Source organism: Engystomops pustulosus, chromosome 6 (assembly GCF_040894005.1).
Source record: "Engystomops pustulosus chromosome 6, aEngPut4.maternal, whole genome shotgun sequence".
Classification (NCBI taxonomy): domain Eukaryota; kingdom Metazoa; phylum Chordata; class Amphibia; order Anura; family Leptodactylidae; genus Engystomops; species Engystomops pustulosus.
The window spans coordinates 149,685,212-149,711,495 of NC_092416.1; the positions used below are offsets into that span (position 1 = coordinate 149,685,212).

Genomic DNA, 26,284 nt, shown 5'->3' on the forward strand with positions numbered 1-26,284 from the left:
ACAGGGAGCAAATCAGGACTTTGATTGTTCCGTTCCTAATTTGTACTTGCCCCCCCCCCCCCCCCCTATCCTGTGGGTATGGGAGAAGAATTTTGTGGAAACCTCTTAAGACTCACTTAGTCCCCTGATGACTTTGGACAAATTCATCTCTATGGGCTAGCTCACACGTCTGTGGATTCCAGGGCTCTGTGTATGAGCTGATTGCAATCAGTAATGACAGGGGGAAGAGACACATAAGGGGGGACACTGGGTGTAGTGACATATTGGTTTCTCCCTGGGGAGGATGCGTACAATCTACTTCATTTTTTTGCGTTTTTATTCTCTGGGCGTCATAAAATATTTCATGAATAAATCTTTATATTGGCCAAGTTCTTTTTTGGTATAACAACCCATATTATATCAACAGAAGCTGCCAAAACCAGTGGTTTTCAACATACTACAATCAGATGAAGCCCTTGCCCCTACATTATTGTACCCAGAAATGGTGCATCCAATGCCCTACAAGAAAGCAGTAGGCTCTTCTTATAGAGATGACAACAGCAAGAAATTGCTCCAAAGTGTGATGTGGCCACCAGAGGACCACCGCAAATATGTCTTCATCCAAGACCAGGTCCTCATAGGGAATATTCATCCTAACGCAAGGCCAATTCTGAATGGAATATCAACTTCAAGTCTAATAAAATCACCAATAACAAAATTTATTGTGAGGATTTCAAAATAGTCTTTATTTCAGTGTTTTATTTCCACAGATGCTGGAAATGTACATTTAAAATATTTTTTTTGCAATTTGTTATATATTTTTTTTTTCAAGGAACTACAGTCATTTATAAGTCCATTATCCTATTGCTCGGGGTACAAATATACAGGACATTGTGTGGATCTCCTCCATCCCCTGCAGTCCGGGAGAGGAATTGTGACCTAATCTGACGGAAAATTAAATAAAAAGTTCCTATACAAGTTTCTTGATGCGGCTAAAAGTAGCAATACAAATATACCCTTCATTTCTATAGATTTCCTAGAGGTCTTGAAAGGCATTGAATATATTTTATTTTATTTTTTTTTGACAAGCCTCCGCCATTCCCGTGGTGCAAGAATACTTGAAAGCTCTTGACAAAGGAGAACCACCACGTCAAGTTATCATTGCTTTGACATCTATGGGGAATAAAAGCTGCTTTGCATCTTCTAGAGCCGAAGGAGCCAGCCTCAGGCATTGAAAGGGTTATACATAGCGGCATTACAAGAGCAGCCTTCCTTAGTCAATGATGCCGGATATCAGTGAAATGTTAGCTGTACGTCACTCCCATGATCTCACTTATTATAGAACTGAGAAGAGACCCATGCCAGCCCCCACTTCAGATTGGTGAGCATAAATTTTAGGGCCTTGGTCCACTGTTCCTCAGAATTAAACTGTGTCTTGATAGAGTATGAGCCACCATTGCCCCCCGTGTCTTCAATTTTGCCCTTCTCAACATCCATCCTAAAGAATAAAAGAAAGCAATAGATCATCCAATGGACAATGCAGTTACGTCAGTTTTCAGTTTTTAAAATGTCTCGCAAATATGGCGCACATCAGCAGATGCAATAATTTTAACTAGCGCCAACCCACTGCACCGTCAGTAATCTTACTCCAGATTAACGAGACTTTTCAAAGTTACAACACTGAAGGGCTGAATTTGCCCCAAAATTTGTAATAAAAAACAAAACATAGCTATGACAAATTTCAACATTTCTTTTAGGGCCATGTCACATCTCTGTTCAGTCTTCAGTTATTTGCATTAGTTACTATGAGCCAAACCAGATGAGGCATCTACACCGAGGTAAGTTATAATAAGACTTGCACCTACCTGCTCTGTGTGTTTGACCACTCTTGGTTTTGGCTCACAATAACTGAAGACCTAACAGAGATGTGGACTAGCCCCAACTAAAAAGGGGCAAATGTAATGCAGGAATTAACACCTTATGTGCCACATTTATCAAGTTGTCTGAACCACTTCAATAGATCTGATGTACAAAAGAGCTACAACGACAAACACCCCCCCCCCAATGGATTAACCCCTTAGCGCTCTGCGCCGTAGCTGTACTGTGCTGAGTCCCGCGGATAGCGCTCCGTGCAGTACAGCTACTGCGCAGAGACGATGCCGGTTCATCGCTGCACAGCAGCCGAACTGGCATCGTTAGCCGCGGGATTTCAACAATAATCTACCGCTGACATCCCCGGCTAACACCCGGGCTCCGATCGCGGGCGTTTAACCCATTAAATGCCGCGGTCAGCGTGACCGCGGCATTTAACATGCCTTCCGGGGGTCTTTACCCCAAGATCTGCCCCCCCGCACCGTTTTGGGGGGGGGGGGGGGGGCAATCGCTGCTATGGCACCTCTTGGGTCCGATCGGGACCCCAGAGAAGCCTGAAGGCAGTGCCTTTAAATGCAATAAAAAGTGATCAACAAAACATATGTACTCCAGAATGATACTGTTGCAAAGAACAACATGTCCCACAAAAAACAAGCCATCAACCAGCTCTGTAGCCAAAAATGTAACAATGTTATGCCACTTGGAAGACGGCGATGCAAAAATGATAGCTTTTTCCCCACATTAGGGTTTTATTTGGCAAATTTAGTAAAACATAAGAAAAAAATATTCATGTCTGGTATCCCCGTAATCGTATCAACCCATAGAATAAAGATAACAGGATTATTAGGCTATACGGTGAACACGGAAAAAAAAAAAAAAAAAGTAAAAAATCCAGTATAGAATTGATGCTTTTCTACTCGTGACCTCAAAAAAAGTTCCTAAATTTTCAACAGTAGGTGATACCAACCCCAAAATGGTAACACTGGAAAAAGCATCTCATCGCGCAAAAAAAAAAAATGCCATCACATGGCCCAAATAACGGAAAAGCGAAAATTTTATAGCCTTCAAAAGGGGGCAACGAGAAAACTAAAATCCTGGCAGCTGCAGGGTGCTCCTTCCCTTCTGCGCCTCGCTGTGCCCCCATAACACAAGTAACGGCCACGTGTGGGGGGTCGCTGCACTCAGGAGAAATTGTAGAACAAATTGTATGGTGGGTTTTCTCTTTTTATCTTTTGGAAATGTGTAAATTTTAGGGCTAAATGAACGTATAACTGACAAAATTTGACCATTCTAAATTTCACCGCCATTTTGATTCAATTACTATGAAGATCTCAAGGGGTTAACAATCTTTGTAAATGCTGTTTCTGATAGTTTGAGGGGGGCAGATTAGAAAATGGGTAGATTATATAGGGTGTTTTTGATGCTAAATATGTAAAATTTAATTTCAAACAGTATTTATCCCCAAAATAGTCAATTCTGAAAATATGGAAAAATCGCTATTCGATTTGTAGGCCGCGTGACGTCAAAATAAATTATCCAAACATTTCAAAAATTATGAAAATGTAAAGTAGACAAATGGGAAATGTTATTCTGCAAGTTATTTAGGTGGTAAATCGATCTGCCTGAAAATGCGGTGATTTTCAATTTCGAAAATGGCAAATTTTTCTAAAAATTCATCATTTTTTTCTTTTTTTTTGTAAATAAACGCAAAACTTATCAGCCAAAATTTACCACTAAAATGAAGTACAACATGTGAGGAAAAAACAAACAAACAATTTCAGAATCGCTTTGATAAGTAACAGTGTTCAAAAGTTATAACTAGAGATGAGCGAGCACTAAAATGCTCGGGTACTCGTTATTCGAGACAAACTTTTCCCGATGCTCGAGTGCTCGTTTCGAGTAACGAGCCCCATTGAAGTCAATGGGAGACTCGAGCATTTTTCAAGGGGACCAAGGCTCTGCACAGGGAAGCTTGGCCAAACACCTGGGAACCTCAGAAAAGGATGGAAACACCACGGAAATGGACAGGAAACAGCAGGGGCAGCATGCATGGATGCCTCTGAGGCTGCCTAATCGCACCATTATGCCAAAATTATGGGCAACAGCATGGCCATGACAGAGTGACAGAATGAAGCTAGATAGCATCTAAAACATCCAATAATTGACCCTGACACTATAGGGGACGGCATGCAGAGGCAGCGGCAGCAGCGGAAGGCTAGAGAGTGGCATGGCGACATACCCTAAATGGACTCAGGCTTCAAACCAATGGGTAGCAGAGAGGAACCAAAGAAGGTGAGCAAGAAGCGCTCAAATAATATTGGTACATGATAAAAGTTTGCCAGTATATTTTGTGGATTACACAGCAGGGTGGCGACAAAGTTAACATGGAAGCCATGAAAACAATCCAAAATTCTGCCTGACACAGCTCGTTTGATAAGGGGACGATGTATGGAGGCAGTGAACTAGTAGTAGATTAAAGGTACTGCAGTTAAAACTATGTTAGTTGGTTCTTGGCATGGAGCTGGCGCTCCGCTGCCAGGCGAGCTTTCGCCAATCCAAGCCCCCGTCTCTAGGCTACTCCCCAAACAGCACTTCTAAGAACCTTTCGGATAAGATCAAGTGTAGTAGCGTTCTTATAAGTTTGGGATATGGCGGGTGAGGGGAATGTAAACATCTGCGCAAGAAGCGCTGAAATAATATCCGTAAATGAAAAAAGTTTTCCAGTATATTTTGTGGCTTACACAGCAGGGTGGCGACAAAGTTAACAAGTTTGATGTGGAATGCCCTGCAATAGCTCTTGGGCGGTGTGCCTTTTATCACCTAGGCTCAGCAGTTTGAGCACCGCCTGCTGTCGCTTAGCAACGGCACTGCTGCTGTGCCTAGAGCTACCGACTGATGGCGCCATGCCCACGGATGGTAATTCGGAGGAGGAGGAGGTGGAGTGGGAGGATTTGGAGGTATAGTAGGCCTTTGAGACCTGGACCGAGGTAGGCACCGCAATCCTCTGCGTCGGCAGTATATGACCAGCCCCAGGGTCAGACTCGGTCCCAGCCTGCACCAAGTTAAGTGTAGTAGCGTTCTTATAAGTTTGGAATATGGCGGGTGAGGGGAATGTAAACAGATGCGCAAGAAGCGCATGATGCGCATGGAGCTGGCGCTCCGCTGCTAGGCGAGCTTTCGCCAATCCAAGCCCCTGTCTCTAGGCTACTCCCCAAACAGCACTTCTAAGAACCTTTTGTATAAGATCAAGTGTAGTAGCGTTCTTATAAGTTTAGGATATGGCGGGTGAGGGGAATGTAAACAGATGCGCAAGAAGCGCTGAAATAATATCCGTAAATGGTAAAAGTTTGCCAGTGTATTTTGTGGATAACACAGCAGGGTGGCGACAAAGTTAACAACTTTGATGTGGAATCCATGAAAACAACCCAAATTTCGGCCTGACAAACCTCGTTTGATAAAGGGACGATGTATGGAGGCAGCTATATGGACGACTTTTGGAGGTAGCAATGGAGACAACGTGTGGAGGCTGCTATGGAGACAATTCAATTTGGATAGTGCCTGTATGTGGCAGTCCAAAAAATTTTTCAAACCAGAGGAGCAGGTAGGTGGCCCTCCAGAAAAATGGAATAGATTGAGTGCCTGTATGTGGCAGTCCAAAAAATTTTTCAAACCAGAGGAGCAGGTAGGTGGCTCTCCAGAAAAATGGAATAGATTGAGTGCCTGTATGTGGCAGTCCAAAAAAGTTTTTAAACCAGAGGAGCAGGTAGGTGGCCCTCCAGAAAAATGGAATAGATTGAGTGCCTGTATGTGGCAGTCCCAAAAAATTGTTTAAAACAGAGGACCGGAAAGGTGGCCCTCCAGAAAAATTGAATAGATTGAGTGCCTGTATGTGGCACTCCCAAAAATTGTTTAAAACAGAGGACCGTGTCGGTGGCCCTCCAGAAAAATTAAATGCATAAAGTACTATACCTAGAGCCAGTGGGCCCTGTCAAAAAACAGCCAGTTTCCTCTGCTTTACTGTAGAAAGAGGAGGAGAAGGAGGAAAATGAGGAGGAGGAGGAGGAGGAGTGGATAAATTATTCAGGTTGAGCTTCCTTCACCTGCTGGAGATTTGAAATTAGGAGAAATCCATGCTTTATTCATCTTGATAAGCGTCAGCCTGTCAGCGCTGTCAGTCGACAGGCGTGTACGCTTATCGGTGATGATGCCACCAGCTGCACTGAAAACCCGCTCTGACAAGACGCTAGCGGCAGGGCAGGCAAGAACCTCCAAGGCGTAGAGCGCCAGTTCGTGCCACATGTCCAGCTTTGAAACCCAGTAGTTGTAGGGAGCTGTGTGATCATTTAGGACGATGGTATGGTCAGCTACGTACTCCCTCACCATCTTTCTGTAAAGATCAGCCCTACTCTGCCGAGACTGGGGACAGGTGACAGTGTCTTGCTGGGGTGACATAAAGCTGGCAAAAGCCTTGTAAAGCGTACCCTTGCCAGTGCTGGACAAGCTGCCTGCTCGCCTACTCTCCCTCGCTACTTGTCCCGCAGAACTACGCACTCTGCCGCTAGCGCTGTCAGAAGGGAAATACTGTTTCAGCTTGTGCACCAGGGCCTGCTGGTATTCATGCATTCTCACACTCCTTTCCTCTCCAGGGATGAGAGTGGAAAGATTTTGCTTGTACCGTGGGTCCAGGAGAGTGAATACCCAGTAATCGGTGCTGGAATAAATTCTTTGAACGCGAGGGTCACGGGATAGGCAGCCTAGCATGAAATCTGCCATATGCGCCAGAGTACCAACGCGTAAGAATTCACTCCCCTCACTGGCCTGACTGTCCATTTCCTCCTCCTCCAACTCCTCCAACTCCTCTTCTTCTGCCCATACACGCTCAACAGTGTAGGACTCAACAATGGTCCCCTCTTGTGTCTCGCCAACATTCTCCTCCTCTTCCTCCTCATCCTCCTCCACCTCCACCTCCTCCGATATGCGCTGAGAAACAGACCTAAGGGTGCTTTGGCTATCAACAAGGGAATCTTCTTCCCCTGTCTCTTGTGAGGAGCGCAAAGCTTCCGACTTCATGCTGACCAGAGAGTTTTTCAACAGGCCAAGCAGCGGGATGGTGAGGCTGATGATGGCGGCATCGCCACTGACCATCTGTGTTGACTCCTCAAAGTTACTCAGCACCTGACAGATATCAGACATCCACGTCCACTCCTCATTGTAGACTTGAGGAAGCTGACTGACCTGACTACCAGTTCTGGTGGAAGTTGACATCTGGCAGTCTACAATCGCTCGGCGCTGCTGGTAAACTCTGGATAACATGGTCAGTGTTGAATTCCACCTCGTGGGCACGTCGCACAACAGTCGGTGAGCGGGCAGTTGGAGGCGGCGCTGCGCTGCCCTGAGAGTGGCAGCATCTGTGCTGGACTTCCTGAAATGCGCACAGATGCGGCGCACCTTCGTGAGCAAATCAGACAGATTGGGGTATGTCTTGAGGAAACGCTGAACTATCAGATTTAACACATGGGCCAGGCATGGCACATGTGTCAGTCTGCCGAGTTGCAGAGCCGCCACCAGGTTACGGCCGTTGTCACACACAACCATGCCTGGCTTCAGGTTCAGCGGTGCCAGCCACAGATCAGTCTGCGCCGTGATGCCCTGTAATAGTTCTTGGGCGGTGTGCCTTTTATCGCCTAGGCTCAGCAGTTTGAGCACCGCCTGCTGTCGCTTAGCGACGGCACTGCTGCTGTGCCTAGAGCTACCGACTGATGGCGCCATGCCCACGGATGGTCGTTCGGAGGAGGAGGTGGAGGAGGGGTGGGAGGAGGAGGAGGCATAGTAGGCCTCAAACACCTGGACCGAGGTAGGCCCCGCAATCCTCGGCGTCGGCAGTATATGACCAGCCGCAGGGTCACACTCGGTCCCAGCCTCCACCAAGTTAACCCAATGTGCCGTCAGAGATATATAGTGGCCCTGCCCGGCAGCACTCGTCCACGTGTCCGTGGTCAGGTGGACCTTGTCAGAAACGGCGTTGGTCAGGGCACGGATTATGTTGTCTGACACGTGCTGGTGCAGGGCTGGGACGGCACATCGGGAAAAGTAGTGGCGGCTGGGGACCGAATACCGAGGGGCGGCCGCCGCCATGAGGCTGCGAAAGGCCTCGGTCTCTACTAGCCTATAGGGCAGCATCTCCAGGCTTAGCAATCTGGAAATGTGCACATTAAGGGCTTGGGCGTGCGGGTGGGTTGCACTATATTTGCGTTTCCGCTCCAGCGTCTGGGGTATGGAGAGCTGAACGCTGGTGGATGCTGTGGAGGATCGTGGAGGTGACGATGGGGTTTTTGTGGCAGGGTCCTGGGCAGGGGGCTGACTATCAGCTGACACAGGGGAAGGAGCAGTGGTGTGCACGGCCGGAGGTGAACGCGCTTGTTGCCACTGAGTGGGGTGTTTAGCATTCATATGCCTGCGCATACTGGTGGTAGTTAAGCTAGTAGTGGTGGAACCCCTGCTGATCCTGGTTTGGCAAATGTGGCACACCACAGTCCGTCGGTCATCCGGTGTTTCCTTAAAGAACCTCCAGACTTCTGAAAATCTAGCCCTCGCCGCAGGAGCCCTCGCCACGGGAGCTTCACTAGTTGACACATTTGGCGCTGATGCACCAGCTCTGGCCCTGCCTCTCCGTCTGGCCCCACCACTGCCTCTTCCAACCTGTTCTGGTCGAGGACTCTCCTCCGTCTCAGAAGCACTGTGTTCACCCGGCCTCTCAACCCAGCTTGGGTCTGTCACCTCATCATCCTCCGATCCCTCAGTCTGCTCCCCCCTCGGACTTCCTGCCCTGACAACAACTTCCCCACTGTCTGACAACCGTGTCTCCTCATCGTCGGACACCTCTTTACACACTTCTTCCACTACGTCAACAAGGTCATCATCACCCACAGACTGCGACTGGTGGAAAACCTGGGCATCAGAAAATTGCTCATCAGCAACCGGACAAGTGGTTTGTGACTGTGGGAAGGGTCCAGAAAACAGTTCCTCAGAGTATGCCGGTTCAAATGGCAAATTTTGCTGGGAGGGGGCAGACTGGGGGGGAGGAGGCTGAGGTGCAGGAGCTGGAGGAGTGCCGATTTCGGTGACATGGGTGGACTGCGTGGAAGACTGACTGGTGGACAAATTGCTCGAAGCATTGTCGGCAATCCACGACATCACCTGTTCGCACTGTTCTGGCCTCAACAGTGCTCTACCACGAGTCCCAGTAACTTCAGACATGAACCTAGGGAGTGTAGCTCTGCGGCGTTCCCCTGCTCCCTCATAAGCAGGTGGTGTCTCACCCCGCCCAGGACCACGGCCTCTGACCCCTGCAGTAGTTGGACGCCCACGTCCCCGCCCTCGTCCTCTACCCCTAGCCCTCGGGTTAAACATTTTGAAAATGAGAGTTATAACTTGTATTTTTTTTTTAACTTTTTTTTTTTTTTTTTTTTTTTTTTTGTGTTTTTTAGTTTTTAAAACCAAACGATGCTATCCTATTGCTATGGCTATTTTCTAGCCAAGTATTACAGCACACTACTATGCCAGATGAGATGACGCTGAGTTATGAAAAAAATAAACGTAAAATAAAAAAGGAAATGGCAGACTGTGCCTAGTTGAAATACAACCCCGGGCCCTAATAAATTTTCCCACTTCGGTCTTTGCGATGGATATGTGCGTCACTAAAACACAGTGGTCGCAAGTCTGACTCCAAATTGCTCCCAATTTGATAGTAGATGCACTGCAGCAAGTACAGCCACCAGCAGATCAACCAGAAATCAAATATATATAACGCTACTGTAGGCGTAATTAAGACGTTTGTATTCTCCTATGGCTATTTTCTAGCCAAGTATTACAGCACACTACTATGCCAGATGAGATGACGCTGAGTTATGAAAAAAATAAACGTAAAATAAAAAGAAACTGGCAGACTGTGCCTAATTCTACTCAAACCCCTAATAAATTTTCCCACTTTGGTGTTTGAGGTGGATATGTGTGTCACTAAGAGCTAAACACAACGGTAGCAAGTCCCCCTGCTAATTCCTCACAATATGGTACTAGCTGCAAATAAAAAAAAAAAAAAATTATAACGTTATTGTAGCCCTAAGAAGGGCTGTTGGGTTCTTGAAGAATCACTCCTGCCTAACAGTAAGCTAATAGAACAGCCTAACGCTTTCCCTGAGCAGCAGCAGCTCTCTCCCTAGCGGCATCCAGACAGAGAATGATCCGAGCAGCGCGGGCAGCGGCTAGTCTATCCCAGGGTCACCTGATCTGGCCAGCCAACCACTGCTATCTACGTGTAAGGGTACCACGTCATGCTGGGTGGAGTGCAGAGTCTCCTGGCTTGTGATTGGCTCTGTTTCTGGCCGCCAAAAAGCAAAACGGCGGGAGCTGCCATTTTCTCGAGCGGGCGAAATACTCGTCCGAGCAACGAGCAGTTACGAGTACGCTAATGCTCGATCGAGCATCAAGCTCGGACGAGTATGTTCGCTCATCTCTAGTTATAACCATATAAAGAGACACAGGTCAGAATCTAAAAAATGGGACTGAGCCTTAAGCTGTAAAATGGCTGCGTCCTTAAGGGGTTAAAATCCTTTATAATGAGAAATAATTTTAGCGAAATAGATATTTGCCTATTAGAAATAGATTTTGATCTATATAATTTGTCCCTTTAGACATACTTGTAGGAAATCTACCATGGAAATAAAGCATGATAAACCAGGGACACTTACTCATAGATACCAGGTACTGTGGTTATTTTAGATTTGTTATCCATGGCCTCCTTCCTTCTTAAATAAACCCTTAACATTATGCTAATGAACCTGCAGGGAGTGTTTTCAGAACCCTTCAGGCTCATTAGCACAATTTTAAAAGTTTCTTTTGTAGAACCCATTTGTATGGGTTTCTATGTACATAAAGGGGTATTTTGGCAAAAGCAAGTTACCCCACCTACTTTGATGATAGATTGTGGTAGGTCACATGGCTAGGACACCCAAGGCTTGTAAAAACAGTGATCGGCTTCACTCACTGTCCAAGACTGACAGATCGCAGAGTACAGTGCTTGTCCTCATGGCAGGACCATAAAGTTTGAATGGAGAGTTTGTACCCCTAATAAGTGGGGGTCCCAGAAATTGAATAATTTAACAGTTTCAGAAAACCAGTTGAGTCACCAACCTATAGGGCAGACAGAATCCAGTGTCTCCTTTCTCCACTTCTTCCTTAAACTGTTGCACGCAGTCTAGGAACGCCACCATGGCATGGTCAAACTTGTTATCCCAGAAGAAGCGTAAACCTCCTGAACAGTAGAGGGGAAGCTCCTAGAAAGAAAAATTAAAAAGCAGTTTGACCCCATTTATCTTTTGATCTTTGAACATTGCCTTTCACTTCCAATTCTTCATTAATCCAATAATGAAGCAGAAAACCTGAAAAAACTATATTGTGACCCCAGCCTAGTAATGATTTGATAAGAACATGCATCATCCCGAGAAATGTAACATATATTGATTTATAGTAAAATTTCCCTTCACATGCCTTTGGCTGAAATACATTATGCTGATCTGCAAGGAGTTGGACAAAATCCTGATGATATACATATTCATCATTTTATACTTACTTTAGACTTGTCTGTGAGTGACTCCAAGTAAGAATGATTCCCAAATGGCACCAAACGGTATCTACAAGGAACCAGATTAAATTATTGAATCACATACAATAAAGCATATCGTATACATGTAAACACTGGTCAATTATTAAATCCTGTTTGTTATAACCAGTCCTATACCCTCTGCTCTTAAAAAGGACTAGTTTTCCACAAGTGGACAGCTTGGAACATAACTACTACAGTACATGCAAATTCATAACTTCGTTGCATGATGCATAGGAGAAGACTGGGTTACAATACAGAAAATGTAGGAATCTGTACTGCACTCACCTCTGGAACTCCAGGCCCATCTTGTTAGCCAGGGCATGGAGCAGCAAGACTGTCTGACCCCAAGCAGCATTTATTTCATTCCACTCAACAGGAACACTGGGTAGTCGGCCAAGACGGAAGTTGTTGATGGTGCCAAATTGTCCACTGTGCCTATGATAAGAATGACATGTTATAGGAAATCAAGAAGCACCAAGGACTATTTTTTTGTTTACCGGTTAAGGACCGGGCCCTTTCCTGTTTTTTCATGTCCATTTTTCACTCCCCACCTTCAAAAATCTATAACTTTTTTATTTTTACACGTAAAGAGCTCTGTGACGGCTTGTTTTCTGCGTAACAAATTGCACTTCATAATGATGGTATTAAATATTCCATGCCATGTACTCGGAAGCGGGAAAAAAATTCCAAATGCAATGAAAATGGTGAAAAAACGCATTTGCGCCATTTTCTTGTGGGCTTGGATATTACGTCTTTCACTGAGCGCCCCAAATGACATGTCTACTTTATTCTTTGGGTCGGTATGATTAAGGGGATACCAAATTTGTATAGGTTTTGTAATGTTTTCATACATTTACAAAAATTAAAACCTCCTGTACAAAAATAATTTTTTTGATTTTGCCAACTTCTGGCGCTAATAACTTTTTTTATACTTTGGTGTACGGAGCTGTGGGTGGTGTCATTTTTTGCGAAATTTGATAATATTTTCAATGATATCATTTTTAGGACTGTACGACCTTTTGATCACTTTTTATAGATTTTTTTAGATTTTTCAAAATGGCAAAAAAAGTGCCATTTTCGACTTTGGGCGCTATTTTCCGTTACGGGGTTAAACGCATTGAAAAACCGTTATCATATTTTGATAGATCGGGCATTTTCGGACGCGTCGATACCTGATGTGTTTATGATTTTTACTGTTTATTTATATTTATGTCAGTTCTAGGGAAAGGGGGGTGATTTGAAATTTTAGGTTTTTTTATTATCATTTTTCTTTTTTAAACTTTTTTTTATTTTTATTTATACTATACTATACTACAGTATGGCAGTATATGGGGATTTTCTTCCTCATTCATTACAATGTGCTATCAGGGGTTAAAACGAAGACCCGAGGCTACCATGGATACCGTGGATGACGTCACGGGGAGCGGCGATCCCAGGTAAGATGGCGGCGCCCATGCGCCGCTATCTGTTTGAGGCTGCCGGCAGCTTTGCCAGCAGCCCACGCTGTGAAAACACCCGCGATCGGTGCTAGCAATATGCAGCAAAGACTTACCGGCTATGGAGAGGGCTCAGCCCGTGAGCCCTCTCCATGCAGCGCGACGCGACCGCCGCCATGAATACACGGCGGGCGGTCACGAGCCGGTTAAACTATGAAGACACAGGCAGGAATAGGACCTGATCTGAGTTTTGTGGCTCAGGCAGCCGGCTCATATGGGCAACAACAGTGGTAGCAGCCGTTATGGGGCCCGCAGCATCAGGGGGCCCCAGCATCCAACCTGAGACACCATTATGTAGATATTATGCTGCACATTGTACAGCATAACATGTATATAACATATGTGATGGATATATGCGTCTATGAATGTGTGATTATAACTTGCATGTGCAAGTATACAAATATGTATATTTCTTAAGTGAGAAGACAAATTCTACCTTTGTGTGTATGTAGCCGAAGACCATGTAATTGTCATATATTGTAAACTTTCCTGAACTTCCAAACGAAGCATGTTAAAAACTGAATGTTTTATACAGATCTGGGCTCCTAACGTCCTGAACCAACTCTTTAATACAGTACAAGAGGTTTCTAGGTAGACAGACTCACCAGATATGGAAGGTGGCATTGAAGACATTGGTCTTCTTCAGTTTGTCCAGCTGGAGCTGAGCGTATCTCATCTGGTTGTCTACACTCTTCAGCTCATCATCCAGTTCCAATTGCTGACGCTTGAACTCGCTGTACTCCTTTTGATATCTTTGTGTAAGATAATAAAAGCATTTCCAAACGTTTGATGAAGACAAGCTCTGTGTGTGCCCACGCACACAGCAATACCATTTTTTTTGCCTATTTGTATTCTGCATTTTTAGTAGATTTTCCCTCCACAGGCTTTTGGGTTGGAGATGTTGGACATTACTGATGTAAATAAAACTTACACAATAACTTCAGCAACTTTACCCTAAAGCAGGCGGCCGCCATTGGTTTGAATCACAGACCATGCAGTTACTAGATTTCACAGTCCAACCAGTGCCAAGGACGATGAGAGCGTCATAGTGCTATACAGTACAAGAAGTTCCTACTTCCCTGCAAAACATCCTCAGGATTAGTCTGAAATCCAGTCACTGCATGGTCCAGGCTTCATGGACCAACCAAGTTTGTCCAAATAGGCCCTTAAAAGGAAATTTACCATTTGCTTTTATGCAAACATTTGAAAAACAATTATAAAATTATGATAATGAGGCTCTGTCGCTGCCTCTGTGCTCTCCTCTTACCCCAATTATGCACTGCTCCAGCCTTGTCCTACCCAGCATAAGCTGAGAATACGCCATCACTGTGTTGTCCCTGACAGGCAGAAGTAATAAATCACTGCACCATCCTTCAGCTGCTGTGTACCAGTCATCAAGCTCAGGTTGATTACACCTGTCTGAACAGTTCAGGCAGCTCTATTATGTGCGGTACCCAGCTTTCCCAAAGTCCTGAATTTTATAATAGTTTTTTGAGCAAAATCACTCTTTTCAGGGATTAAACAATATATGTTTCTGCATCTGTGTTGCTGTAGTATTCTCAAGGTATGTTTGGTTCACGAATGCATACGTTCAAATGGTAAATTTCCTTTAATTATAGCTCTTTCTGCTCCTCCACTTTCCTCTCTCAACACTCTTCATATACTTCAACTTTAAGCTCTTATTTTATATTTCAGTGAGTAACAGATAACATTGATCTAGGAGTAAGCCGCCCTGCACACAGTTGTTTTTTTGAGGCTGCCTCGCAGCTATCAGCTCTTGTTCATTGCTGAAGATTCCTTAGCCCCAGATCTGAGGCTATAGCCCATGAGGGGAGAACTCCTCATGTCCTTTCCATGTTTGTGGCTCAGACCGTCTCATAGAAGTCAGTGGGGGGGGGGGGGGGGGGGAATAAATGGACAGGGACACAGACTGCACACGTTTGCACCAAGTTTTCTGGCAGTTTTTGTGGTTGGTTGTTGGAATTAATGGGCTGGCTAACTGGAAAACACGGATTAACCATGACACAGGTATAATGCAGATTTGCGGCCTACGGTACAATTGCGAACATAGAAAACAAAGTGCAGGTAGCCAAAGTGTTAATTTTAGGAGGGAAGGGAAAAACAAAAGGGTTTAATATTTTAGGCTTTTAATAATTTCCCCTTATGAGGAATATAACAACCCTTCAACGTTACCACCTTCCTCAGGAAACGTTCAGGTTACCGTATATACTCGAGTATAAGCAGACACCCCTAATTTTACCACAAAAACCTGGTAAAACCTATTGACTCGAGTATAAGCCGAGGGTGGGAAATGTATTGGTCACACACACACATTATATATATCCCCTTAATGACCGCCCTATCGGGATTCTACGGCGGTCATTAAGGGTACTTCTTCTGATGCGACGCCTTTCTACGGCGGCGCATCAGAAGAAGTTTTCGGGACACCGGGTCTCGCTGGTGCCGGTGTTGGGCTGTGATATCACAGCCCAGACCCGGCACTAACACCCGGGATCGGAAAAACTCCAATCCCGGGTGTTTAACCCCTTGCACGCCGCGGTCAAGCATGACCGCGGCATGCAAGTGTGTCCCCCGTGGATCGGACCCCCCCGGTGTGCTTACCGGGGGATCCGATCCCTCCTGCCGCTGCCCCGGGTTCCGACGAGTGACCCGGGGCTGTCGGCTCCTCTTCTCACCGGGTCCTGCCTTCCTGGCAGGACCCGGCTGTAAGTAACTGAGCATGCGCAGCATGCTCAGTTACTTTCACTATACACTGCAATACAAGTGTATTGCAGTGTAAAGGCTTGAATAAGCGATCGGATGATCGCTTATTCAAGCCAAGAAGTAGAAAATGTAAAAAAGTAAAAAAAAAAAAATTAAATCTTTTTATAATATAATTAAATAAATAAATAAAATAAAAGTCCCATAATCTCCCCAGTAACACATAAAATGCAAATAAAGTATATAAAACACAAAACACGTACATATTTGGTATCACCACGTCCGTATTAATCTGTACAATAAATCTAAATCAATATTGAACCCGCTCGGTGAACTACGTAAAAAAAAAACTCGAAAAACTTCCCATAATATACAATTTTTCATCAAACACCATCACAAAAAAAGTTCTAAAAAGTGATCAAAAAAAGTTACGGTACCTAATATGATACGACTGAAAAGAACAACTGTTTTCGCAAAAAATAAGCCCTCAACCAGATCTGACAACAGAAAAATACAGAAGTTATGGCCCTGAAAAGTTGTCAATAGTAAAAACAATGCGATTTTCTCCAATATTGGTTTTGCTCAGGAAAATTGAGCAAAATAAGAAAAACTATATAAATGAGGTATCACCGCAATCGTAGTGAACCAGAGAATAAAGATAAAATATTATTTTTACGTTACGGTGAGCGGGGGGGGGGGATGCTCACAATCCAAAATAAAAATTGATGATTTTGTTTGTGTCCCCCTTGAAATAGTTAATAAAATCTCATGAATAAGCTTTAGACTCCCAAAATAAATTATTTATACATTGTATCTCATCCCATAAAAAATAAGCCCTCATATGATCGCATTACCAAAAAAAATAAAAATGTATAGGTCGTACAATGTGACAATACAAATCTGCTGTGGACGGCGCCTCCATTCATTCTATGCTCGGCCGTGCGCCCGTACAGCAGTTTACCACCACATATGGGGTATCAGTACACTCGGGAGGAATTGGGCATCAAGCGTTGCAGTGCGTTTCATCATTTAATTTATTCTGAAAATGTCAGTTTTGGCCTAAATGAATGTATTTCCAAAAAAATTCCATAGTTTCTAAATCGCAGGTCCATATTTTTTAACCCATGTGAAACACTTAAAGGGTTAATGGACTTAATAGAAGTTGTTTTACATATGTTGAGGGGTGAACTTTCTATAGTGGGGTAATTTATGAGGTTTTACTATTATTTAGGCCTCTCAAAGTCACTTGAAAGCTGAGTTGTCCCTCAAAATGTGAGTTATGGCAATTTTCATGAAAATAAGAAAAATCGCACCTAAAGTTCTGCACCTCATAACATCCTAGAAAAATGACCGGAAGCATAAAATATCATCCCAACATAAAGCAGATATTCTGTAAATGTTAATTATCAAACTTTTTGGGTAGTTTTACTTCCTGTCTGGAAACCAGAACATTTCAAACTTGGAAAATGAAGAATTTTTACAAACTTTTGCCAAATTTTCACTTTTTTTCAGAACGAAACGCAAAACTTATCACTTAAATTTTATAACTAACATGAAGTATAATGTGTCACGAGAAAACATTCTCAAAATCACCAGGATATGTTAAAGCGTTCCGAAGTTATAACCAATTATCGTGAGACATGTCAGATTTGAAAAATCGAGTCTGGTCATTGAGCTGAAAACTAGTGTCGGTGATAAGGGGATATATATATACACACATACATACACACGAGTATATACGGTATTACAACAATAGCGAAACATATTGCAGTCACAGTTACTTACTGCGCCTCCTCCAGCTCTAGTCTATCCGCTTCTTTTTTCACTTCTTTCACGTCAGCCTTCACCTTCTCCCGGTTTCTCTCCACCTCCTCCAGCTCCTGAATCAGTCTTTCTTCATTATCGGCCAGCTCCTTCAGCTTAGCCTCTAGTTTCTCTTTATCATCATCATCCATTTTCTCAAGGATTTCAAGGCAACGTCTAGAACACAAAAAGTATCCATAAAAATATTTAAGGCTCCTAAACATAAGATGGGTTGGGTTGTCCAGGTCCACCAAAGCCGCTGCAGTCATGTGTAAAATGTATTCAAACTTGACATTTACCGGCCTCCTCTATTTGAGTCATTTTCTTGTGGACAGTTTTTATGGCTTTCAGTGTGCGCTCCAAATGACACCTCTACTTTATTCCTTGTGTTGGTACAATCATGGAGATCCCAAGTTTCTATAGGCTTTAAAGGACATCTACCACCAGCATGAAGGACTGTTTGCAAATGAGGTGCTCCAGGCTCCATTATGCAAATGAGTCTGAGGGGCTCCATAGGTGTTAAAGTCTTTCATCCTGATTGTAGAGGTCTTCAAAACATTTTTTTTACATTTTAAACCTTTTGTACCAAAAAGGAATTCCTCACTTCACCTATTCTTATGCTAATAACTTCATAATTCATACTTTGACATACAGACATTTATAGAAAAGTAATTTTTTTTTTTTTTGCGGCTTGCAACTGCGTTTACATTGCTACCATTTTGGTAACTGTATGACGTTTTGATCAATTTTCCATTTTTAGAGAAATTTAAAGAACATTTAAAGAAATTTAACAAAAAAAGTGCTCCTGTACAGCTCCTCCCTCCTGCTTCTTCAGAGTTCACAGCCTGGTGAGCTGACATCCGTGGGGGAGGGAGGAGCTGTTCAGGAGCACAAAGGTGGGGGTCAAGAGCTGAGCAATCTGCAGCACAGACAGGTCACATGTTGTTTTCTCTAACGCATCCAAGCCAAAGCCCAAACCCTAGGACTACACAGAGGATTCTGTCGGGGTGCAAGGTAATTTATAACACACAATTATATTGTAATACAAGTGCTTAGATAAGCCAAAAAAACATATTTCCAATGCAGCTGTCATGGACTTCTGAGACCTGCCTTTAAGATCATGTCTACTTGTAACCCTTGGAGGTCTGTTATAGACTGTTTGAGACGCAAAGACCCTTTATTGGACACAGACTCCATGCTACCATGGAAGCGGATCATGACAATCCAATCCAAGATGGCCTGTGAGCCCTCTTAATAAATCCTTAATGCATTATGGCATACATGCGTGTCATAATGCGTTTAGGGATCCAGAACTAGTACAGCGGATTTCATTGCAAAACCTATTACACTGTAAAACAAACACAACCCAGTAGTCCATTTCCCATACTTGTAATTCTGGCACTCATTCTCGGTGATGTTCAGCTGGGTGTCTAGCTGGTCCAGTAGTGTGTCTGTGCACTCCTCACAAAGAGGGTGGTCCACATCCGTCTGCCCTGACATGATGTCAAACAGATCTCCCGTCACCTAAAACAGAAGTCACAGAAAAAAAAAAAATTCAGGTTTGTGTAAAAACGTTCATGGTTGTATAGTGTTATACAAATAAATACGTTTTAAATCAGAAAGTTTTATTAACTTAAAGCAAAAGTACATACAAGATTAGACACATATATATCAAAGTGTCATTTTTGAACGGAGGGGATACTTCATTAGGTTAAAGAGTAAGTAATCTAATCCAAATGCCAAACCTTATTCAACTTCCCACCAACTATGAGTGTACCTGCCATGCCAATACCTCTGAAACAAGTAAGTGAGGACAAGGGAAATAGTTGGGCTAGTTGGAAGGGAACCATATAACATCTGGCTAAGACCTTGGAATTAGCTTCTAAAGTTAATTGAAATTTTAAATGTACGTTCGGCCATATCCTTCCAGTCCTCAAGATTTTTAATACAATTTGAACTAAACCCTGAATCACACCCTCTGCATGTGCCCCAATACAAAAAATAAGCTAAATAGGGAACTGTACCTTGAGTCTTCTGCTTAGGTTCTCCATTGTGCCGCCGTCAGATGCTTCTCCTATGAGGGTAAAACTGTTTGCACTCTCTGTGGACATCATTCTAAGGCAAAGAGATGCAGAACATTAACACTAAAATAAGATTTACACTGCATTCACGTTCAAGTAGTAGAAGAGGATTGCATTGGACTGTACTAAGGAAAGATTCCCTAAAGAACATCTGGCAAAGTTTTACATCTCCATTGTGACAATGTGTTTCTGGCTTTTATTATAAAATATATTATAGTCACATACTGTAAGGACACAAGACATTAGTCTTCTCAATGCATGCAGTCATATTAGAAAAAAAAAAAAAATAAAAAATAGTCACAGGCTCAACATCTGCAAAGAGTTTGTATGTTCTCTCCGTGTTTGTGCGAGTTTCCTCCAGGTCCTCTAGTTTCCTCCCATGCTCCAAAACATACAGGTAGGTTGATTAGATTGTGAGCCCCATGGGGACAGGGACTGATTTGGTAAGGTCTCTGCAGCGCTGTGTAATCTGTGTGCACTATATGAATAAAGAATTATTATTATTTGTATACAATTGTCCTCTTGGTAGTAACGTGGTCGTGTCCGCTGGTGCACAGCTTTTCTTTCGCATGGACCGTGAGCTAGCTGCAAAAACAGTAGCTAATTCATGGCCCCTATTGACGTCTAGTGTGCACGTTCATTGTGTTGTGCAACATCAAATCTCACTACACCGTGAAAGTGCTGAGTGACCGCAGTGCAAATTTCCTGTGGACATAGGTAGGGCGAGCAGTGCTCAGGGATCATTTTCCCATTCTGGTGGGCGGTAATGCACACATGGTCATGTGCTTATTGCATTGATATGAAATTATCATTTATTGCGCACCACATGGTGTTCCTTGGTGCAGAGGGGCATTAAAAAGAAGAAACAGAAGTTTCTCTAAAAGGACAGATCACTGAGAAAAAGGATAGGGATCTCTAGAAAGCTAATAAAATGTTCTACAGAATGAGGATTTTACTTGTGGGAGATTCAGAATGCAGAAGACTCCCTTTTATGACCTTTTCACAGGATTGATGAGGGTGGAAGATGTAAATGGACATTTATTTAGACAAATATTTAGTGTCCACAAGAAAAAAAAAAATATCATGAAAAATTATGCATGTGACTGGTACCTTGCAGGAGGGATTAATCTTCTAGATACACCATCAGGTCTGTTTTCCACAAATGTTTCCTAAGGACAAAACACATCAAGTCAAAGATTTAAAGTGGAAGGAAGCAAGAAAGCAGTCCAGTAGTCACTTTAAAGGGGTTATCCGGGTTTAAAATTTTTTTTATGTCCGGGCTGGGGAGGGCTATTTAAACATAATAAACATGTACTTACCTCCTCCGGTGCTGCCGATGTCCTGCGCCGCTGCCGGTCTTCTCCGTGCGCCAGTTTCAGTACAAGGGCGCACAGGGAGCTTCCGGCCGGCCGGAAGCTCCCATGCGCACCATCTCCCAGCGCTTACAACGCTGAGAGATAGGGACGGATGGGAGGAGCCGTCCACAACGCGGACCGGAAGCTCCCTGTGCGCGGCTTCCGTGCCCCTGTTTGTTTACAGGGGCACGGATCGAAGTGACCATGGCGCGGGACATCGGCGGCGCCGGAGGAGGTAAGTCCATGTTTATTATGTTTAACTAGCCCTCCCCAGCCCGGCCATAAAAATTTTTTAAACCCGGATAACCCCTTTAATTTATACCTGAAAGTTTATAGAAAATTCTATAAAGTTTCTTTACAATGTTATAAAAATTCAAATCAAGGACATTAAACACTTCTATTCATAACAGTCATCTTCTTGCTATAGGATTGCATGAAATGTCAGTGCTTTACCTCAGTACTTAAATCCTCTTCTTGAATGTCCCCTGATTTCACTGCAGCCGTGGACACCAGCGGAGCTGTAACGTAATATGACAATATAAGCATTACAATAGATTTCTAGGGATCCGAATAAAAGTAGTATTTGTCCATATGTCCTGAACCATGTGGAAAGGAGATAAATGACCACTGCGAATAGCGCTGTGATCCAGTGTTGTCCCTCTATGTAACTGCATGACACCATGGCACATGCTGTATCAAAGAGTGAATGAACAGGTGAGTATTCTTTTTCCTTTAGTAATTTTTTTTTTCTAGGCATCTCCTTTAAAGGGAATCTAACCACCAGGATGAAGGGCTGAATGCAAATGAGCCCGAGGGCCTCCAGGTTCCATAGCTCCTGGTGGTAGATGCCCTTTAATATACTAAAAACTTCAAGCAGCGGGTCACTCACCTGTAAGCTCCTGCATGGCCACTTTGTCCAGTATCTTGAAGGAGGTATCTAGTTTCAATGGCTGGCTGCATCGCTGACACACAAAGCTGACCTGCATGGTGGAGGATTTAGAAGTCTCCATATTGCTAAATAAAGGTAGAAAAGTACAACAGATGAGTGAATACAATCACAACAACGTGGAGCCGTAAATGCACCCATATACCATGTAAATGGAATGGAGGTGGCAAGCAGGAGTGCAGATCTATTCATCTGGGACTACAATTCCTAAAACCCCAGAGATGTAATGGAGAGCCTGCCACTCATGCCCACCTGATCTCCATGGGCAGATTTGAGATTTTTTTTTTTTTTTAGCTGCAACAAAATGCATTTACTTTCCGCAGCAGAAACAAACATACACCGCAGGTAAATATTCGCTGCACGTGTTTAAGATGTGTGCAGATCTCATTCACATGGATAGCACTTATTCCACCAATGTATGTGGATAAAAAATATGGAATCAATCTGGTAATAGTTCCCATGGGGTACAGTCTCAAGGGTGTGAAGGGTCCTCCTCCTGATCCACATCAAAATCCAGATGAAGAAACTTTTCTCCAAACTGCCACCAATGTCAACTTTACGGCAGGAATATTCATCACCTCTGCTTTCTCAAATCTATGCAATAAAATCCACTACCTTAGGCTACCTGTAACGTGTAATCAGTCTTGGATCCACTCAGGCGCCGATAACTGTATAAAAGACGACCTGAGCTACAAACAAAGAGGGTAATAGGACCGGGTGCATAATCTGCAGGTCAGACAGGGCTGTGACAGCCACAGATGTGTGTATGAGCCCCTAGAAATGCAATTTAACCTGTGTGCTTCCCATCAAAACAAGAGATAGATGTGTAAAAATTCTATGTCATGTTCAAGCAAACCCCAGGGTGTCATTACAACATAGGATCTGGCTAGAAAAGACTTCAACACTTATTCCCACACAGACAGATGAAAAGGTGTCATCCCCATGGTGTCACATGTGGGGTTTTAATAACAAACACACACATATACATATATATATATATATATACACACAATTTATTTACAATGAGTTTTGGTACTACATGTAGCAGCATGCCTTAGAAACACATGAATATCTACTACCAAATAATTATTATTAGGATTACAACAATGACATGCTGATACTTGTAGTACTACACTAGTAGGGAGTGACCTCCTGTGTTACCCTGGCCTGAGGATTGTAGTCTACACTTATGTAACCCCCTCTACCCTCCACCTACCTGCACCCCCGGCCTCACAGATTCAGGGCAGATCACGCGCTGACACCATCCCCCTGTAATCTGCCCTGCAGGATGTTTTTCAGCTTACAGCCGCTACACGGAAGAAGGGCGGTCGTGACGTCACTTCTTGACAACTAAGGGCAGAGACTTTTGCATCACGTGATACGCCAACCAATCACCAACTCGTATATGTAGGCGGGGGGGGGGCTGATGTGCTTGTGAACGCGCGTGATGGCCGTGCTGAACATTTCAGAATGACCGTGAAGTGTCACATGACCATCAGGCTCTGCCATATAACTGCACCACGTGATGCCGGGGACAATACTCCTCTCAGCGCGGGTCACATGACATTAGGATGAACTGCTTAGAGGGGCTTTTTTACTATGTTCAGCTCTCCCCCATCCATAGGAGTCTATGGAGTGCCCCCTAGTGTTCATATGAATAAAGCAGTGATGTACAAGCTCTGTCACATTACTATTTACATCTATGAGATTTGGAGGATCTCCCCATTATACATAGTCTACACCTATATAGGCAGATGAGCGGATATAGCGGATACAACAACACTATAAAGGGGAGGTCTAAGTAGATACTACCCAGGGATCCCGCGACCACTATGGCACTATGGCCATACAGTGGCTTCAATGGTAACAGGAATGATGACAACTTGGACCCTCCGGGCACGTTCACACGTTGCGATTTGGATGCAGGAGAAGTGATTTGCCTAATTACATTACTGTTAACATTTGCATTTACAAAACGCATTGTAAATGTGATGTTAACACATGCACATGGCGTTTTTTTGGTCCTTTTTAAGCAGTCAAAACGAAAGCATTTTTTGAAAACGCATCCATTTTTTACCATTTTTAATTAAGATAATTGGTAAAACCTGTCAAAAACGGATGCGTTTTTTAACAGACTGCTTAAAAAACTGACCAAAAACGGGTTCAAAACGCAGTGTGTCACATCACCCTGAATTCCAAATTGGTGTTTGATCAGTTAATCCAGTACAAGCGGTTCCCTACTTAAGGACGCCCGACTTACAGAGGACCCCTAGTTACAGACAGACCCCTGTGACCTCTGGTGAAGTCTCTGGATGCTTTACTATAGTCCCAGACTGCAATGATCATCTGTAAGGTGTCTGTAATGAATCTTTATTGATAATCCTTGGTCCCATTACAGCAAAAAGTTTAGAAACTCCAATTGTAACTGGACCAAAATTTTTTTTGTCTGGATCTACAATTATAAAATTTACAGTTTCAACTTACATACAAATTCAACTTAAGGACAAACCTATGGTTCTGCCTGTACTGGGATGAGCACTATATCACAAGACACAGACTCGAGAACTCATCCTTTCATGTCACACTCTTTTATACGCGGTGCAGCTCTTTAGCATCTGCGTAAGCCGGGCGGGGGCGATACATTCTTATCTCATAGTATGGAGACAATGTTCTTGCTTATTCTTTATCAGGTGCTCATGTTGTGCTGACTTTTAAACTGCAGAAGTCACACAAAATGGCTGACAAGAGGACAAAATGGGTGCTGAGCCATAGCTCATCACCAACAATAGCGCCAAAATGTTGCACTTTTATGCCATTCAACATCAAAAAAATTTTATAAAAAGTTAAATGGTAAGCAATTAAAACATCAGCGTATCTCGCAGAAATGGCGTCTTACAAAGCTCCATACCTCTATATCAAGGTATGAAAAAGTTATTAGCACCAGAAGATAAGGATACGAAACCTTTAATACACTTCGGGGAACATTTACTAAGAACAGTGCAGTCTGTACTATGTGCAGTTTGCCTGTGTATAGTGCAGGGTGCGCCAGATTCATCAAAACTGGTGCATGATCTTCATGAGTCTGGTACCCCCTGCAGTGCCCCGACAGAATTCACCAACTTTTTACTGTTGCACTTTTAACATAGGGCGTGCAGGGCCGCACCTGATGAGAATCTCGCCTCAGGCAGCAGGTGTTAGAGCCCTGTGGGGAGTGGCATAATGACATGTAAAACATGCGTAATCGGGGTGCCCACGGTTTCCCACGAATTTAAAAAAAAATTGATTGCATCGGTGCCTTTAAGACACAGACGCAATTAATGGACAGAGTGACGCAACTTGCCTCCGTATGCAGTGGAGGACACAGGCGGCGCATGAGGACGTAACGCCACAGAAGACGCTGCTGGAGGAAGACTCGGAGAGTGGGTGGCAAAGCATCACTGAAGGTATGTATTAGTTTTATGATTTAAAAACTGGCCAAATGTTTTATGTATATTGTACTGAATGGAGGGGGCTTTATTAATGATTTTCGCTGGATTGCTTCTGGTTAATGTGGTGTGCTTACTTTTATAATGGAGTAGCTGTATATACCTGGGGATTGTGTATGATGTTGCTTGGGAGCGCATCTATATGTAGGGGCTGTGACTGTGTCACTGGAGAGCAAACACTACAGACTCAGCTACAGGGGAACAAGCACTGTGACCAGGCACTGAGACTCGGTTAATAGAGAACAGGTGCTGTGACACAGTTACAGCTGGGGAGCAGGCTTGGTCACCCAACTACTGGGGAGCAGGCACTGTGACGCAGCTACTGCGGATCAGATACTGTGACCCAGCTATTAGGGAGCAGGCCCTGCTACTCGCCTACAGTTAGCAGGCATTGTGACTCGTATACTGGAAAGCAGGCACTGTGACTCGGCTGCTGGGGAGCAGGTATGGTGACTGCGGAGCAGGCACTGTCTTTTGGTTAATGGAGAACAGGTACTGTGACAGGTTTTGCCACCGGATAATCCACAGCAGGCACTGTAATGAGGCTCCACCGTAGAGCAGGCACTGTAACTCGGATACTGGAAAGCAGATACTGTGACTTGGCTGCTGGGGAGCAGGCACTGTGAGCTGTGACTCGGGATCTGGGGAGCAGGTTTTGTCACCCAGCTACTGGGGAGCAGGTACTGTGACTTGGTTACTAGAGAACAGGTACTGTGACCTTCTAACTGGTGAGCAGGTACTGTGACTCAGCTACTGGACAGCAGGAACTGTGACTTGGTTACTGGAAAGCAGGCTTTGTCACCCGGCTACTGGGGAGAAGGCTCTGTGGCTTGGTTACTGGAGAACAGATACTGTGACTTGGCTACCGGAGAGCAGGCTCTGTCA

At 44.0% G+C, this 26,284-nt stretch overlaps 1 protein-coding gene across 2 annotated transcripts; it reads right to left on the minus strand.

Annotated features, from left to right (window-relative positions):
* Window positions 1-697: 697 nt before the first annotated feature.
* BECN1 (beclin 1) lies at window positions 698-23,300 on the minus strand. Of its 2 annotated transcripts, XM_072111766.1 has the most exons (12): window positions 23,131-23,299; window positions 21,858-21,982; window positions 21,422-21,486; window positions 20,724-20,782; window positions 19,557-19,647; window positions 18,920-19,056; window positions 17,515-17,709; window positions 13,614-13,760; window positions 11,798-11,947; window positions 11,480-11,540; window positions 11,041-11,183; window positions 698-1,477 (listed from the first exon to the last, which is right to left on the minus strand). In XM_072111766.1, exons 2-12 carry the CDS (start codon window positions 21,976-21,978, stop codon window positions 1,309-1,311), a joined length of 1,338 nt encoding a protein of 445 aa, XP_071967867.1. In that variant the 5' UTR covers window positions 21,979-21,982; window positions 23,131-23,299; the 3' UTR covers window positions 698-1,308. The 2 variants fall into 2 exon arrangements, with proteins under 2 accessions (XP_071967867.1, XP_071967868.1); XM_072111767.1 differs by lacking the exon at window positions 13,614-13,760 and having other exon boundaries at window positions 23,131-23,300.
* Between the last annotated feature and the right edge of the window lie 2,984 nt (window positions 23,301-26,284).

Coding starts and splice junctions, on each gene's coding strand:
- BECN1 (XM_072111766.1), bottom strand. CDS start 21,978: ATGGAGACTTCTAAATCCTCCACCATGCAGGTCAGCTTTGTGTGTCAG. Junction 20,783..21,421: donor AAGAGGATTTAAGTACTGAG/GTAAAGCACTGA, acceptor TTTTGTCCTTAG/GAAACATTTGTGGAAAACAG. Junction 1,478..11,040: donor GGATTCTGTCTGCCCTATAG/GTTGGTGACTCA, acceptor TTTATTCTTTAG/GATGGATGTTGAGAAGGGCA.